This window comes from Triturus cristatus, chromosome 4_2 (genome assembly GCF_964204655.1).
Source record: "Triturus cristatus chromosome 4_2, aTriCri1.1, whole genome shotgun sequence".
NCBI lineage: Eukaryota > Metazoa > Chordata > Amphibia > Caudata > Salamandridae > Triturus > Triturus cristatus.
Window position 1 is genome coordinate 321743674 of NC_140586.1, and position 18608 is coordinate 321762281.

At 45.2% G+C, this 18608-nt stretch overlaps 1 protein-coding gene across 8 annotated transcripts in view; it reads left to right on the forward strand.

Moving 5' to 3' along the window:
- Positions 1-18608, forward strand: part of TPR (translocated promoter region, nuclear basket protein) — a 645150-nt gene that overhangs the window by 27827 nt on the left and 598715 nt on the right. For all 8 annotated transcript variants that reach the window (XM_085601673.1, XM_085601674.1, XM_085601677.1 and 5 more), the window contains exons 4-9: positions 7526-7622; positions 8604-8707; positions 10160-10324; positions 10740-10832; positions 15346-15426; positions 16027-16114. In XM_085601673.1, coding sequence (XP_085457799.1) covers positions 7526-7622; positions 8604-8707; positions 10160-10324; positions 10740-10832; positions 15346-15426; positions 16027-16114 — 628 coding nt within the window. The remainder of the gene's footprint in view (positions 1-7525; positions 7623-8603; positions 8708-10159; positions 10325-10739; positions 10833-15345; positions 15427-16026; positions 16115-18608) is intronic.

The window sequence follows — 18608 nt, forward strand, 5'->3', positions numbered from 1 at the left end:
TGAATAAATAAGTTACCTTCAGAAACCGCCTCGAAACAAAGTTATTTCTCTAACGCACTATTTCATGGATAATATCATTCTATAAAAATTATGCAATAAATGTGTAGGATTTTGCAGTTTCAAAAGCAGACTTCTTGAATCCTGCAGTGTGAGCGCCTATAAATAACGAGCATTGGCATAGTCCATAGGTCTCGCCTATTATTCTGGATGCTTAACATTTACAGGTTTTACTACGTGTAGCACTAGGTGGCTATGTGGGTGGTGTTGGGGATATTGCATGCAAAACAAACGTAAGCCTGTAGGCTACCTTTCATAGCATTGTAGGTTTTGAACTGCTCACATATGTTAATGGCGACAGGAAACTGCATCACCAGATTTAAAGTCTGCAGCAGTAGCTTTGAAACCACGCCTGCTGGTGCTAACGTATATATTATATGGTGTTATGCTTCTTTTATTGTCGGAGCAATGATATCAGAAAATAAAATGCAGTAATTATGACAATTTGTTAAAACTAACGATCCACTGGATCTAAAAAAAAAAAAACAAAGTTATAAAAAAATCGAAATAACACTTAATGGGTTTATTTTCATACCCTACAGCTGAGAGTCAAATAACTGAATGACGAACAGTATTGTGCTCTTCTTTTTCCCAGCAGAATCGCATGTACTTTTGAAGTATCACAATACCATTCCCTTCATAGGCTGTGTATAATACATTTTATAAAAACAGTCACTCAGAAATATCTTTTGGTACTTTCAAGCAGCCCTGGTGTGCCACATTAATGCCCCAGACATCAATGCAAAAATTAAAATAAATATCCCCTCTGTTTCACTCCCCCTTAAAAAAAAAAAATAATTTAACAAAATTCTAAAAAAAAAAAAAAGAAATCCCACTGCATGCATCACCTGCTTGCACTTATGCCACAGCTGAAATACCAGAGCAAGGCAGAATGTCTCAAAACCAGGACATGGTTCCTAATGGTTTATGACAATCATTTATTTCAGATGCACCGAAGCCGTGTAGCAGAACAGTCGCGTCCCCTGTGTGTATTATGTTTACTGCGAGGAGGGTTGGCTGTGCTATTCATTGTGGCATGAACAAAAGCAAACATTTCAACTTGCTGCAACTGGAAGCTAAGAAATATAAAAATATTGACAGGAATACCTTTCCTAGGTGATCTTATATTTTTTAATATTCAGAACTCTGGTACAGTAAAAAAATTATTTACCAGAATCTCAAAACTTGGTAAAGTGTGAGAGGCGGATCAGAACTCGGATCACACGTAGAAACGAGCGCTTAAACATGTACCCATGTAGCGGAGGATTAAGTAATTTATGGATCAGAGCAAATCTTGTTTTGTGCAGACGGATGCAATACAGAGTGCCGAGACCCCCCCCCCCCAAGAAGGTGCTTAGATGGTACCTGTCTGTCTAGTACACTCTTTAAGGGGGGTTGGTGAGTATTAGGTGATTAAATTCTGCCTCAATCTCTGAGATGGTCAGTGGATGCAGGCCTTGGGTGGTGTCTCAGCAGTCTCCTTTCATGGACAGGGTGTGTCACATTCACAGGATTGAGAAGACTGCAGAGGAGAACAAGTGCGTCACAAGGGTCTAGGTAAGAAGTCTGAATTTACCATAGAGAGCGGGGCAGTGGGTAATAGGCGACTAAGGGGGACAATACGGGGTGAATGAAAACTCGCGAGGAGCGAGTTTCGGGGTATACGGGGGCCAGGGAGAAAGAGAGGACATCTGGTAGGTCTGTATCTTCGTGAGTACTCTGGGCGAAGAAGGGTGCTTCTGTTAGGTGTAGGCTTTGGGGTCTTGTTCACAAGTCGCAATGGAGGCGATCTGTTGGGAACGACGTTCCCCAGCTTTAAACAGTTCCTTTACTTTTAGTTACCCAGTAAACGTTCCCGCGCGCTTAATGACTGCCATGCGTTCAAAGGAAAGAATATTAGTTTGTCCTGGATTTTTTTTTATTTGAGGCGTACTATATTTTAAAAGCAGTGACCTCTAGGTGAAATAAATTCCATTGTTCTGTTATATTTGATTAGCTGGTAACGCAGGGGTCTCGTAGAGGGTGAAAGCTGATGGGTGGTGGCGCGCGTTTACGAGCCCCACACCTTTCCATGCCCTGGTTAACAGAAGTGTTTTGTTTTCATGTTCACACAACCGCAATTAGAGTAGTCGCCCCGCTTGTTCAATGCATGGATCACATTTCCATAACCTCTTCATGCTGGTGTTTGTCTTTCCTGTCACCGGCCGCTCCACTTTGATCGTTACTTCCCACTGTAGTTCTGTTAGTTTAAGCGCTACGCGTCCCGTCCGCCACTTCGAAGCACTGGAACATGCGCCCTTTATTTCTTGTAGGTCAATATTGGGGTTCAGCGCTGAATGGCAAGGGTGACCTGCATCCGATTATATAATTGGGGTCGTCACTCAACCAAAATACTTAATGCGATCCATCAAGCAGGCATTTTAGGGCCCCCCGCCCTTGATCAAGGGGTGGGGGCTAATAGCACACAGATCAGTTACAAGTATTCCTTTGGGCCTCCGTGTTGTAAGGGGTACGGTGGCCCTGAGGGGCTCGACGTGAGAGAATGCCCTTGGTGCTCCGCTTCTGACGTGCTCGTAGTGATACCTACCTATGGGGGAGGTGGGCTGTGGCGTTTTTAAGATGGGGGAGCCGGGGCGCAGGAGAGCAACGTAGCTCCTTGAAGCTGCGAGGTGAACGAGGTAGATGTCACTACCATAGGCCTCATGGTTCCTAGTTACCTTAAAATGGCAGATCTCCTACTAATCCCCAGCTGAAGAATGCAAAGCCAATCTCAGTTGTGGAGTGAAGTTGAAAGAAAAAAGAAACGTGCGGCTGCAAAAGTGAACGCCATCTGTTTCCAATTAACGCGACCACGAGACAGGCAAATGTAAACAAGCTCGGGCGCGATAATAGGAAACAGATGGCGCCGCTGCTCGCTCCTTAGACACATAGGCTATTGGAGGGAACATTTAAAGATAAGGCAGGACATACCCTAAAAAGACATGTTTTTGGAATTTATGCAGAAATCCAAAAATGGTACACAGATCAGTAACTGATGGTTGCCTCTTGCGGGTTAATAGATGGCATGTGTGTATGTATGTGTGTATATATGTATATATATATATTGATATGATAATGATTAGGTTTTTCCGTATATTAGTTGGATAAAGCAGTAAAGGTAGGGTAAACTGCCATAAAGCCAGGAAGAAAAGACTAGCACGTCTTGATATTTTGTATTCTAAGAAATGGCCATGATGAGTGCCTTCTTTTTATGGGTTGAATTCAGGGTGGTGGTATCTTCCTAGAGCCTGCCAGTTTGTCAAAGAGTGGCCATGCATTCTAATATGAAAGTAGATGTTGGGTTATTGACAAGCTTGAGAGAACAGACATGCCTCAAGAACCATATTGTGTGACGTTATCACGTGGGGAGGCTGTCCTAGGGGGTTTTAAACCAACAATGCTAACCTCTGCAGAAATGTACTACATTTTTCTGCTTAAGCTATGGTTATCCGTTTCAGCAGCAATCCTTTTGCGTATTCCTTTAAAAAAAAAAAAAAAAAAAAAGTTAAAAAAACTTTATTGCATTTTAGCACCAAGCAAACACCGGTACATACAAAGTGAAGTAATTGTAAAGAGTACCCCCTCCAGTACATACATACATTATCATAGTGCCATTTACCCCGTCGTGGAATAGGGGTCCACGCAGAGCAATACTCATTATACATTTCGCAGGCAGTAATAAGAGACCAGTGCCTCCATAAAATACAAATGGATAGCAACAGGCAGCTGGGGATGGAGAGAACAAGAGCGCCACCCCTAAGGGGGAGAAGCCAGCACCTCCGCCGTCAACTGGGCCATGAACGTTCGTCTTTCTCTCCGAAGCTCCACCGTCGGGGAGATGCAGATGTCCCCTCTGTACCTATTCAATGTCCCCCACTTCCGATCCCATTTCTTGGGGCAACCTCGTCCTTTGAATACTGACTTTTCAGCGACCATGGCCGTATCCATGTCCTTTGACCAGTCAACCAGGCGCGGGACTGTCGCAACCCCCCATTGGGGTTCGCTAAAATGAAGCCCATAGAGACCCATGTCTGTTCAGCATGTGTGAGGTCAGTCGCTCCCCAGATGTTGAGGAAGCATAGTTGGGGAGATAACTCCAGGGGTTTGCCTCCCGCCTTCCCAATTTGCAGAGCAATTGCCACCCAGTAGTCCTGAATATGTGGGCAGTCCCATAAAATGTGTAAAAAAAAAAAAAAAAAGACCCTCCTGATTGCAATGTCGGAGGCAGAGTGGATCAGGGCGTCTGCCTAGCCTGAACAAAAGTTTGGCATCAAAGTATGCCCGATGGAGGATCTTGAGCTGGAGAAGTCGCATGCGCATGGGGATACCTATTTCTCGGGGTGAAGCTAGAGCGTCCCGCCGCATATCCTCCATCACCCCAAAGTCTCTCTTCCACTCCTCTCTCCATTTCATCATCGGGTTGGCGCGGTTGTTGACCAGCTTCTTATAGGTGAGCGAGATGGCCTTGCGGTCCATGGGATCCAACAGCAGACGGTCTTCCAGAGGGGACGAGTCGGGGAGAGGGCACACAGCGTGAGTGATCTGCAAGTACCTAAACGTCCCTGATTGAGCCAGTTGGTATTTAGCCTGGAGCTCTGGAAACAATGCTAGCCTCCCCTTAACCCAGATGTCTCTAACCGTGAAGATTCCGATTAAATCCCACTCGTCAAACCCCGGACAAGTGCTGAGATGACCTAAAATATTGGGTTCCCACAAGGTGGTCGCCTTAATCAGGCTCCTGTGCCAATCTAACTTTTTGGTAACCTCATGCCAAATCTCAACCGTGCGTGCCGTGGGGCCTGGTAAATTGTTTGCGGGGGTTGGTGTAAAGTGCTCTGTTGTAACCGCCACATCTCAGGAGCCAATGATCCGTACGGAAATTAGGCTCATCATAAGGCTCAAACACCTAGCGATTGACTACACTCAGCTGGGACGCCTGATAATATAGTCTGAGATCTGGTAAACCAATCCCCCTGTCATACCAACCCATGGTGAGCTTGTTCATTGCGATGCGCGGCGTGCGGGCCCTCCCATAGCAGTCCCTGCAATACACTGTCGATTTGGGGAAAAATAAGAATCTGGGATCGGGTTAGGACTTTTCTGTAGGGCGTAAAGAAAACGCGGAAGTGCGAACATTTTGAACAGAGACGCACGTCCAAGAAGAGAGAGGGAGAGAGCGCCAATGTACCGCGTCGGATTTAAAACTCTGCAGCGGTCCGAGTAAGTTGTGTTTGAAAAAGAGATCGGGGTCAGGAGTGACAAATGCCCAAATATCGAAAACCCCGTTGGGGCCACCGGAATATTAAAGCCCTGAGGACTCGCCGGGGGGGGAACCCCATAGCGCATAAATCTGGGACTTAGTCAGTTGATCAGAGTGGGTGCCAAAAATGTGGAGCACCCGTCGCAGCGACCGCGCAGGGGAAGCCATGTATAGGAGGATATAGTGAGCATACAGCGAGATGCGATCCTCCTGATATGCCGTCCACTTGAGCCCCCATATCTCCGGATCACCCCGGACCCATACCACAAGCGGTTCCAAGACCAGGGCGAAAAGTAGCGGTGACAAGGGGCAGCCTTGCCTTGTGCCCCGATGGAGCGCGAAAGTGGCGGAGCGATGGTTATTAACGACATGGGCAGTAGGATGAGTATACAATAACCAAATCCAACGGATAAGTTTGGGTATGAACCCCAGACGAGCCAAAACAGCGAAAAGAAAGTCCCATTCGATGGTATCAAAAGCCATAGAGGCGTCTAACGACAAGAGAATCGCGTCTTCCTCTATGGTGTGGAGCCTGCCGAGGACCCCATGTACCCGACGTAAGTTCCAGGCCGTATTCCTCCACGGCATAAACCGGATTGGTCCGGATGGACCAGGTCAGCGATATAGTGGAGGAGGCGATTCGCCAGGAGTTTGGCCAGAATCTTGGCCTCAACCGTCGAGAGAGAGATGGGGCGATACGATTTGCACTCCTCGACAGGCTTGTTAGGTTTATGGATGACCACAATAGCTGCAGTGCGGATCTCTGCGGGATGGACACCCGACTCGAAACATTCAGTGTATAAATTTAACAGGTGGGGAGCCAATAGCGTTGACATGGGCTTAAATTGCTTAATGGGAAGCCTGTTAGGGCCCAAAGCCTTCCCGGAACGGACGTTTTGTATGGGCTTTTGGACCTCTGTCACTGTGATGTCTGCCTCCAAGGTCTCACTGTCTTGCGGAGAAATAGCGGGAATATCGAGCGTAACCAAAAGGTCAGCAGACAATTAGGCCTGAGACGTGGGAGAACTATAGTATATCTCCTCGTAATAACTTGCAAATATGTTAGCTATGTGTTGAGGGTCGGTAATAAGGTTACCCTCAGAGTTCGCTATGGCGCGGAGCCATCTAGCAGCTTGTTCCCGTCATTCAAGCCACGCCAAGAGCTTACCTGTCCATTCACCCTGCTCATAGATCCTGTACCGGGAGGCTAACGAGCGTGCCGCAACATCTTCAAAGAGAAGCTGTCTATTAGTCCTGTCTCTTAAGCGCAAAGCTGTGGCGTGTAGCGGGGTCAGGTTCCTGGGCGACCGATTCCTCCAAACTCGAGACCTCAGCCTCCAATTCCAATACCTTCTTGGTTCGCTCCGCCCTGTGTCCCACCATGAGTGATAGAGCCCTGCCCTTAATGACCGCCCGAAGGCCCCCCACAGCGTCACTGCAGATTCGACTGAGCCAACATTTTCTGCAAAGTAATATTCCGTGTCCTTGCGGAGAGCGTCCCTGATGTGCGGAACTTTTAATGCCCACGGGTGTACGGAAATGGAGCAGCGGCGTCCCCACGCAGAATGTCTGGTTCATAACACTGTTCATGATTTCTCTCAAGTGTTAATTGTTCTGTTCTGGTCAACATGTTAGTAGAAATGGAGCCATGCCCTGTTGGTAAATTGGTTTGATTCTTCCAGTTCCGTTGATTCTGTACTCTATTTGGAGCATTGTTTTATGAAGTTCATCTCTTTGAAGTTGTGACTTCGTAATGATCCATTTCGAAAAAAGACATAAAATTGTTTTCTTTTTGAATGTCATGCTGAAAAGAACGGTCAGAATAAATGAAAAAAATCAACCTGACTTTACTCTTGTGTGATAGAATTGCCCATGGTTTTCTCATAATCGTTTGTCTAGTGCAGCTTAAAATGTGTTCCGCATCAGATTTTGACATGGTCAATTTGAAGGCAGTAGATGAAATGATACCTTCTGCAAACACAACATTTTTTGCATCACCAACATTCCGGTGTTGAATCCACAAAAAGATTTCATCCCAGTGCGATTTTAAACCAAGTTTGGAAGCTCAAAGTTGTGACCTACCCTGCGGTGTAACTGAGCTGTGTGAGCACTACTAACTTGGTTATTCTTGCACATAGTAAAATTGTGTAATCGTTTTTTCTTCCTTAGAGTCAACTTACAAGGGCAAAAGATGAGTTGGAGGCTGAAAAGCGAGATCTCATCCGGACTAATGAACGCCGAAATCAGGAGCTGGATCACATGAGTGGTAAGACATGAACAACATCCTGGGTTTTGACGAAACCTCATGCACTTGAGCCTGATTGTAGCGTACCATTGGTAAAGGCTAGTATTGGCGCCTTAGAGTTGGGTCCTTGTCTGTTAGTTCCAGGAGAATGTGCTAGGTAGGAGTAGCCATTTGATGACTGGGATGTCTATTATTTATATTTTATCTAATGAAAACAAAATTGTGGTACAATCAATATTAAGGCTCCAACTGGATATCCAGTGCTTCAGCCTGGGAACAACCAGCAATAGAAAAGAATAAAAATGCCCCCAGGTTCGCTATGCTTTAATGTTTCTTAGAAATTATCCTATATGCCCTCCAGACAAGGAATTTAAGAGGTTTAAAGAAACTAGACGTGCATTTAATTCAACTCTACACTTTGGAGAAGGTTTTTGCAGTAGCTTGACTAGCCGAGAGTTCCTAAGAGTGCCTTTAACAAAAAAATGTTAGGCCCAGCACTTGCTAATCAGTTGGCTTGGACACAGCACACTTTTATTAGGCCCGTAAGTTCCCCCTTTTCTGCAACCAGGTCAGATTACTTGTTAAACAACATTCTGCAGAAAGGAATTGTACATTAGACTGACATTTAAGTTTGCAACATTTACTCTCAAGCCAGTGAAGATGTCTTTGCATTGGAGACGGTCTTGTTTTCCTAATCAAGATCTGTTCAGGCTCTTTTGTCCTGAGATACTTTTAGCTTTGGAAGTACTTCAGCAGCTCAATATCAAGCTCAAGGCATTTGTGTAAACAAGTCCAAGAAATGACTACCCTTCTTAATACCATTGCAGTGGAAGAAGCAGGGTCAATTTGTTACATTTTTCTTATACACAAAAGATAGGATACTATTCAGCACTTAATTTGAGGAGTACTTCATCAAGAAACTTTTTTTATTTTCCATAGTGTAGTTTAAGCTCTGAAGTGAATCAGTTTTTGCTTTGATTTATGTTTTCTTCTTGTTACTAGAGGACATTAAACGTCTGAATGCTAAGCTGATTGAAGTAAACACTGTTAAGTTTGAACTTCAGTTGAAGCTGGACGAACTGCAGTCTTCAGAGGTTTCAGTGAAGGTGAGGGCACAGACCTACCTACTTAAAGCATTGTTTCAAATGACACTCCAGAGACATGTCTTGAACCTTGCAGTAATTGGACACTGTTGCAAAAAAACCATAAACTTTGTAGTATTCCATTTACTTGCTTGCGTTGATGTGGGAACACTTTGTAGCTTTGCTTTTCTGGTTTGTGTAAGTAGCTATGTGGGTTGTGCGACCGTCCAAACATTCTGCCCTTTATCATCATAGCTGTGAAAGTTGGTGGCATGGTGGCTGTGTTGCCTTTGTGGCATGGGTAAGACTGCCACACCAGGGCTTCTTTCCAGTTGCTGGATTTGGTGCATTTCTGTGCTAGCCATCTTGTATGCTATCTACCCGTTTTGATTGTACCCAAAAGGATTCCCTCAATAGTGTGCATGCTTAGGGATGCATTGGCTGTGCGAACCATGAATGCAGTCGTCTGAGTGCTGAAGCAACTCAGCTTTTTGTGTGTGCTTGTTGCCAGCTTTTTACAACCTTCAGCAATGTTTCATTATGCCTTATTAACCTGTATTGCACTTGCTACTGTGCTGTTGAATTTTCTTATTCTTTATAATTTTTGTTACCACCCAAAACAATGGCACTCAGAGGACTTAAAATGCATGAAGTATTGCAAATCAGACTGGCTAAAGAAATTACAGCAATGCTATATGCCTTGAACGTATACTCGCAAAGGAGAAAACTACTGATTCACTAATTAACTCCTCCTCCCTACAAGAGACCAGAATGTCTGCCAGTTTATTGGTACCCGATCTGAAGCAAGCACTGGAATTTGACGTTCAAGTGTAATGATCACTCCGGGTACTATAAATGGCAAAAAGAAAGTTGTGTGCTGGCTACAGTCGGATCCAGTGCCACAAATAAAGTAGTCCACTGAAGCTAATAGGATAACTAAAGCACCATTATTCAGCTAAACCAGTGCACAGGCACCCAGTAACTTGTGTGGACCCAAATATTGAAATGCTCTGTCAAAGATTGACAGATGCAAAACTCAACATAAGACCACTGACGACCACCTCAAAATTTGCATAGTTGCTTTCAGAGCGGTTGCCTTAAAGTTGCATCTAATACTAACTGTCCATGCATCATAAGGGAAAAGTATTCTCCATGCTTGAGAACATATTAGAAAAGAGAATTTTGACCGGTAGGCAACTTACAGAGCAAGTTGTGCAGTCGTATTCCAAGAAATTAGTGCAAAATACATTGTCATTTTTTTTTCTTTTTATGTGTAGATAGTTATGTCATCGAGAATATTTTGTATTTGCTCTAGCTCCAAGACAAAATGCAATATAAATTATAGAAAACTAAACCTTAGCTGTGCTGATCATCAATGCCGGGAAATAACTTCACTGCAAAAACAATTTGATACCAGCTGAAAAACTTTAAAAGCACTGTTCTTGCTTTGTCTTCTACTTATCCTTTTCATTTTAGTATCGTGAGAAGCGCATCGAGCAAGAGCGGGACTTGGTGCAAAATCAAAACAACTGGCTCAACGGGGAGTTAAAATCCAAAACTGAAGAGCTTATGTCCCTTAGCAGAGAGAGGGGCAATGAGATACTGGAGCTAAAATGCACTTTGGAGAACAAGAAGGAAGAGGTGGGTTTTGCATTAGTTAATTGTCCATGTACTGCAACTCAAGTTCCAGATTCTCACTGGACTTTCAAAGACCAGATGTGACATCCATCTGTAATGGATTAGAAAGTTAATGTCCTCCTCTAATACCTGGTTTATGTAAGAATTTGTGACTAAGATTAAAGGTTTTGGTTGAATGGATGAGCAGGTGAAGAGCTTTGCAGCATGAGCTGAATTGGTCTCTTTGATGTATTGAGTAATGCTTTTGGGAGGCTCCTCAGTTAGGAGGTTTGATTATTCGTCCGTCTTGAGCAAGCGGGAGTTGGGTTTGAATTTAACCACCATATCTATCAATTTTGGCTTTGGAAGCTTTCCAGGGGAAAGTAAGTGGAGAAAATAATAAACCATTTTTATTTTTAAAATAATACTTTTTACTCAGGTGACCCGCCTGGAAGAGCAGGTGAACAATCTGAAATTGTCCAATGAAAAGCTGCAGAAGCAGACAGAAGACCTTTTGAATAAGTTGAAGGAGGTAAGATGTTCGAGCATTCTCTTTTTGTACAAGGGCACACAGTTGACTGCAGTTGCTAATTTAATGTGCCCCCCAAATCATATTCTGTGACCTTTTCGATCCAGGCACTTTATTGTTCCGAAGGAATATTCTCTGGAACGAACCTCTGACGGAACTGTCTTGAACCACCATGTTCCACTCTCTAAGCTCAAGTCATTTGCACAGATATCCTTTGGTCCATCTTATGATTGCCGTGTAGACTGGTCAAGTACAACCCTTTCGGCACTCTCTGGTATGGAGGGGGAGCATTCATAGGCTTCTCTGAGACTCTGAGTGGGGTGGGTGGGGGTGGGGGGGAAGGAGCCTGGACTTCAACAATCAAATAGCAGACTCAATACCTTGATGCCCAGGGCTTGGCTTTTAGAATAATATGTATTTTAATCACTCATCAATGCAGAATAAAACTCAGTTCAGTTGTAAATATAGGTCACAAGTCTCCTCTGTGCTCTTTTCCACTTGGATAAGCCTGTTTAGTAGAGCCCCCAAGTAAGCACTGATGGAATCATGTATTGGGATTGAGTACAGATTACATTCCACCCCCCCCCTCCCCCAAAGTTTAGATGAGTAATTGCTTTATTTTGTGCTCCTATGCCTGTGCTTGTACTGGGCAGAAACTAGTCCCAAGGCTTCAGACTCCTGTTAGCTCGTTGCAGTGGTCTGGGTAGACTGCAGGTGGGAGCCCGCACTACTCTTGTGCAGTGTTAGTATCAACCTTATTGAAGTTCAGGTGCTGCTCATGTCTTCAGCAGCTGCTCCTTCCCTGGTCAGACAGATGCTGCTTGGGGGGCCCCAGGTGATGCTGTACTAGCGTCATTGGAAGTGTCAGTCTGCTTCTGGACCCATGTGGATGCACTGTAAGGCAAGATCACACCATCTTGTGCCATGCGGACAGTAGGATAGTTGTAGACTTCCTCAGCGAGAGTCCCATTGTCCTGAGGTTGTAGCCCCAATCGGTCTGACGCACATGCCGAGGCACTTGCAGGCCTGACCTGTACGTAGTCTTTTGCAATTCTCGCTAGAAAACGTGGAGAAGGACCAGGAGACCAACTACAGCATGGGTAGCTTCTGGCTATACTCTTTCAGGCAGTCCACTTTCTCTGGCTGCTTCTCAAACCATTCCCTCCTGCAGGGCGATGCAGATTCATTCCTTCTCTAAGCAGGCAGGCTTATAGGCCACTAAATGAGACTGCAAGCATCTTGAAAGGCAAGGCGGTGGTGCACCAGTAAGGAACCCACAGACTGAGCCACTTTCAAGACATCCCTCAACCAATACCACCAACTCCTGAGAGAGACTAAAAGGAGCATCCCTCGCCGACTGCATTGAGGCCAGCTCCAACCACAGCAAAGAACTCTTAAAAATCGTCTGAGTTCTTCAACCTCTCTGCCACCGAAAACTTCATAACCCCCTCCTAGGAACTCTGCGACACTCTGGCCAACTTCTTCAATGACAAGATCGCCACCATCTACAAAAACTTAAAACCGCAACCCATTGCCACTGACACCATCAACCTCCTCGCTCCCACAAATACAAACCCTGATCACCTCGAACCAGCTCACCACTCGAAACACAACAGCCATCATGAACTCCTTCCACTCTGAAGCACCCACGGAATCCTGTTCCCACCACATCTTTAACATCTGGAGCAAAATGATCAGCAACAAGCTCTCCGCCATCTTGAACGTATCCATCACCCCGGCCACTTTCCTCGAGGAATGGAAGCACACAGAAGGCAAACTGCTTCTCAAGAAATCCTCCGCCTACCCCAGCGAACTCAAGAATTCCATCTCTCTGCTCCCCTTTCCTGCCAAAGTCCTCAAGGCAATCCACTCCCAACCCATAGAACACATGGAGAGCAGCAATCTTCCGTACGCTTCCCAATCCAGATTCTGTACCAATCGCAGCACCGAAACCACCCTAATTGCTGCAACTGATGACATCCGAACCCTCCTCAACTGGGTAGAAGTGGCAGCCCTGATCCTCCTCGACCCCCTCAGATGTGTTCTTCTACACTGTATCCCACCACACTCATCAAGAAACCCCAATACATTGGAATCCAAGGAAACTCCCTAAAATTGATCGCCTCCTTCCTCACTGGAAGCACCCAGAGAATCCGCCTTCCTCCTTTCACCTCTGAACCAAAGAACATTCTCTGCGGCCTCAGCCCTACATTGTTCAAAACCTACGTGACCCTGTTGTCCAACATAGTCAGAACTCAGACTAAACATCCTATCTTACGCAGTCGAAACCCAGTTCGTCCTCTCGCAAGCAGCAGACCCCTCCACCACTTTGTCCAACGTCCGCAGGTGCATGACCAGCATCTCCGACTAGATGAAATACAGCTGCCTAAAATGCAGCACAGACAAAACTGAAGTGCTAATCTTTCGAAACAACTCCTCGCCGTTGAATGACTTATGGTTGTCTTCCGAACTATGACCCTCCTCAACTCCAGTAGACCATGTCCGCAGCCTTTGCTTTATTCTGGACAGCAAACTCACCATGAAGAACCAGATCATCGCAGTCTCCTCTGCCTGCTTCCTCATCCTTCATATGCTCCATAAGATCTTCAAATGGTTTCCTGTCAAAACAAGACAAACAGTCACTCGAGCCCTGGGCCGCTGGCCTACCGTAACACACTCTACATAGGAGTCACCGCGCACCTCCTGAAAAGGCTGCAAACCATACATAACTCCGCTGCCAGACTCATCCTCGACCTCCCCACACTCACCCACCCCACCCCACCCCCGTGCCACCTGGGAAGCTCCACTGGCTCCCCATTCAGAAGAGATGTCCATTCAAGATGCTGAACCCCACCTACAAAGCCCTACACAGCCAAGGACCAGCATGCATGGACTACCTCCTGAACTTCCATTAACCTCCCTCTCACTTACTCCTAACCCCTGCATCTGCTTAAACCACAATGGAGGATGCTATTTCTTCTACCTTGTTGCCAAGTACTGGAATGACCTCCCCTTCACCTCCGAACCTGCCCTCTCTGCTGGAATTGAGAAAAGGACTTGAGACTTGGCTGTTCAACTGAACCTTCCCTCTGCCGCAGGGTTTGCAGCACCTGGATAAGAAGTCTTGACTGACAGACTGACTGACTGACTGGTGCAAGGCAGAACCTCCTCTTCTGCTCCAGAAAGTTCAGTCTTTAGACGATGTCTTCTCACCTATGGCAGACTATACTAGCAGTTACCAGACATGGTTGTACCGCAGTCTTTTTTTGAGTAATCTGCAGAGCACTCCTTTTCTTAGTTATGAAAAACCTGGAACTAGAAGAACGTGGCATGGTTAGGATTCAACTTTTGTATACATTTTCTAGAAGGGGAATGTGGTTCTTTTCTAGTGTCATTCTCCGGTCACTCAAAATACAGCCTTTGTGTTGACAGATGCGTCTCATAGCAGGTAGCACTTGTGCTGTGTCCAACATGGGTCATTTGCAACATGAGCGCAAGGAAATTGGGTTTTTAGGAAATTAGGTCTTTGGCCTGGCTGTCATCAAATTTTGAAACAGTAGTCCAGGCCTGACAAAGTGGCGACAGACCTAGGAATTCCTTGAACAACCAACTGAAGTTCCACCCTTCACCTGTAAAATCAACCAAATGGCAGTGCTCCGGAACATATCAGCCTCTTGCTAACAAAAGTTTTGTGTTACTTCTGAAGGTAGTTCTGTCTCCATCCTCTTCTCTTTACTGTCTGGATCTCCACCTTGCAGCCACAGGAATGCAGGCAATACACTTCTACTGTCTGGGGATGCTGTCGACTTCCTCCATCTCATGCCATGCCAATCCAAGTACATCCAAAATAGATCCCACCGAGTTCAGTACAACCCCATACATAGTCCTACTTCTGCACATGTACCACAAGCATACTAACCAAGCACTCACTTAACCTACACAAGATGTAAGCATGAGGTTCTGGGTTTCACTTAACAGAACTGTATGTGAGAGCAGTCTATGGGCAAAATTCCTGTAGATTAAAAGGTCTGATCAACTATACCTGATCACAAAACATGACCTGCTGCCACCACCGTAAGTGCTAAACTCAGGACATCGACAGATGTCCTGTGTCCACGATGTGTTGCACTGCTCCTGGTCACAGGGCAGGTTGAGGATCTTGCATTATCAGGGACCGGTCTAGGCCTCTGTGTTTATGCTAATTGGCCTGATGCAAGGGGCAATATAGGTCTTTATACCAGATATACACGTAGTCATGCACTTGGGGCAAGGGTATGCATATGTGTGCTATGCAATGGATAATTCTGTACCGGTGCCTGTTCTGTAAATATTCAATGTTGGCCTTCGTTCAGTCGTCCCTACCTCTTCTAATTCTGTCTATCCTGGATACTTGTGTACACTGTATAGTGTTGTGGCTGTGAGGGCTTTTAGTCCATTGCTAGGTAGGGTGGCATTGTAAGGCGTCCTGTGAAGTGTCATGATTTTGTTTTTTTGTGTGCTCTTTTTACCTTAACAGACTAAAGAACAACAGGCTGGCATGGAAGAGCGATTTCACAATGAACTCAATGCGAACATTAAGCTGTCCAATTTGTATAAGGTAAGCAGTGGTTCTGTTCCCTATTGACGTACATAACTGGGTGACTACTTTATGCAAAGCTTTGTGAATGAACTTCTATGCAGACATACTAGGGGCACTGGGGATGGTTCACAGCTGTTTAAGTAGGTTTAAATGTTAACATCCTGTAAAGAGTGTGCCTCAGCAGTTCAACAGTGTGCTTTAGGCAGCACCTGAGTGGCATCTGCTGCTTGGTTATTAGTGTCCCTGCCAGAAATTATATGTGTCCATAAATGAGACACCTTGAAATATGATTTATATTTTACAGTGCACAACAGTGGCCAGGATCCGAATCACCCTAAGCATGTAGCTGGTTTTCATACCATCTTTGGTACCTGGTATGGTTTCTGCAAAATAATTGTGCGCTTTTGTGATGTGCACTTTAGAGGATTTGGGTAAAGCCAACTTCCTGAGCAGTAAACAGTGTTTATATATTTGAGCTTGAGGGACTTTCATCAATCTGAGTTTGCAACACTACTGATGTTGAATCACTACTGGTGTTACAGAACTATTTCGACCATTGTTCTGCTGTTTACATGTAATACCAACTTATTCAAGCCCCCATTCCTGGCCTCTCCGTAGAGCGCTGCTGAAGACGCTGAAGCAAAGAGCTTGGAGCTGACTGGTGCAATGGAAGAGCTTCAAAGACTCCTGAAGGAAAGCGGAGAAGGTAAGAAACTTAATGTTACTCTTGTAGCCGATGCCAATCCTTGGTTTTGGAGTGTAGACTCCTTTCAAAGCTGGTTTGGTCCCCAGGGGGTGGTCCTCGACATGCATGTGGCCAGTGTCCTTTAAAGTGGGGTGTTGCAACATGTAATTTGTGTCCAAGAGTGGTCTTATTTCGAGGTAGGGCTCTTATTCCGAAGTGGGCGGGGGGGGGGGTCGTCTTATTCCGAGGTGTGTTTTTTGAGGGTGTTTAAAGAACCTTGGTGGAAGGAGTCAGTCTGCTGGTGATGGTTGTTTGGCACCTCTTTTATTGTGCCTTCATGCTACAGGACAAGCACCTCAAATTGTCACCAGACTCAGAGGCTTTGTCTCTGGCAACAACACCTGTTGGGGACTTGGTAGAGTCTTAGTGATGCATGATTGCATAGTGCACCCACCTTCTATCCCTTTGGTGTCCAGTGGTCTTTGTGCAACGATAGGCACTGCCCACCCAGAAGGTACTTTTGTCATGGTCCCTTGAAGACAAAGGTTTCAGACTGTGTTGGCCCAAGCATGGAAATTCTTATTACGTGTGCTTTAATTTAGAATGTATTTTCAGTAACCTCCCTCCAGTTCAGTTACTGCCATACATCCTGGCTATTCAGCATGATCGCTTCTTGGTTGGTGCTGGCCAGCGTGCTCGATGCCAAGACAAATGTTGTTAGTTCCTCTATCTCAATGTTAAAATATCTCTTTAGTTTCCGATTTCATGGAACACTTGATACATCTCTGAACTCTACGGTGGGGGGGGAAAAAGAAAATAATCTGAGGTGGAATCTGTGTCCTGCTTCATTGTAGATTTCATGGGAGGTATTAGCCTAATACTAGAAGGTAGGAGTGTGCTTAGCGGGTGAATTTACACCACCAAAAGCTGTTGCATACAGCCAGATTTTTATGGAAATTATTTAGAGTTCCAGTATTAGATGCATTGGTATGTAAAGATAATTCCAAACAATGTATTACACCAATCTATCTGACAAATACTTTATCTGGTTTTAATTTGTCAATACATGCGGTGTATTGCTCAAGGTTCGGAAACAACTATTACCCCTAGAAGTCCCAGCCTCTCCTATCTAACACTTGCAGGGTGCTCTATTAATACTCTAGCTATTTTTCCAGGAACATGAGGGAATCTGAAAGCAGCCAATTACTGAGTGACAAATTCTACTAGTGGCCCTTGCATCTTTACGTCACAGTATTTTAATTGTTTTTCCACATTGAGTGCATCAGCGTCCGTGTTATGATCTCCCTATTCTGCTTGAAGTATTCTGGGCACTTACTTGCCCTTCTTGCTTAGTCCAGTCAAAAGGTTTTTAACCCCTTCCCCGCTCATGACGGAACCACTCCGTCATGAGCCACGGGTGCGCTGTGCTCATGACGGAGTGGTTCCGTCATGCTGCGGCCGTAGGCGGCCGCTCCGCCCACGCGGCACTAATTCCCCGCCTGTGCGGGCGATTAGCGCAGTGGGCGGAGACGTGACGGAACCACTCCGTCATGAGCACAGCTCAACCGTGGCTCGTGACGGAATGGTTCCGTCACGAGCACAGCGCCACCGCAACTGCCCCCAAACCCCCCCAGCGCCGCGGCGGAATTCCTGCCGCGGCGAAGGGGTTAAGACCCCATTAAGAATGTACAGTAAATAATAACTTTTAAGGAACCATACTCTAAATTCTATTGTACACATACATAGGTTACTTAAAACAATTTCAGAAAAGATTTAATAAAATGTATATACATTTTGACACACGTTCATTTGGGGGTGACCTTCTAAAATGTAACACTTCTTCTGTACTTGTTACACTGAACTTCAAATATAAAGAAGTTGTATATCAGAGGTGCGCTGCTGAGATTGCGGTGCAGATAGTGAGAATATGTCTTAGGTCCTCGATCCCTCCCTGGCACAGGTCACACAATACTGAGGAATTGTACCAGTGGCACTTGGAGGCATCTAGTGGAAGCACACCTAACGTAGGAGACAATATAAATCGCCTAATGCCGTGATCTAAGCTAAACGATATCTACTAATGTAGTTATGTATCCTCCCGCGCAACCAGCGAGGGTTTATACAGTTTTATCATCATACAATTAATGTTGTTTAAGTGACTTAATCTCGGGATAGTTTTATTTTTTATTTTTTTAAAAGCTTAATTTGTGCTGGTGACCAGACAGATATTCCAGTTTGCTTAAGACTATTTTAAATTTTCAATATGTTTTCTTTTTACAATATGCTAAGGGTTTTCTACCCTTAAGATGTCGGAGTGTGCCTTCTGTTGCGTGGCATAGGCTGTGAGCCCAGCGCACTATATTTGCCATTGTAGCATCAAATTAGCTTGTAAGGTCCTATTCAAGTCCCAGTGCCTGAACAGGGACTGATTGGCTTACTGGGGCCAATTTGCAAAGAATCTTCATTTCATAGTGGTCCAAAAATGACCATTGTCTTGTAGGTGTATATTCTAGTC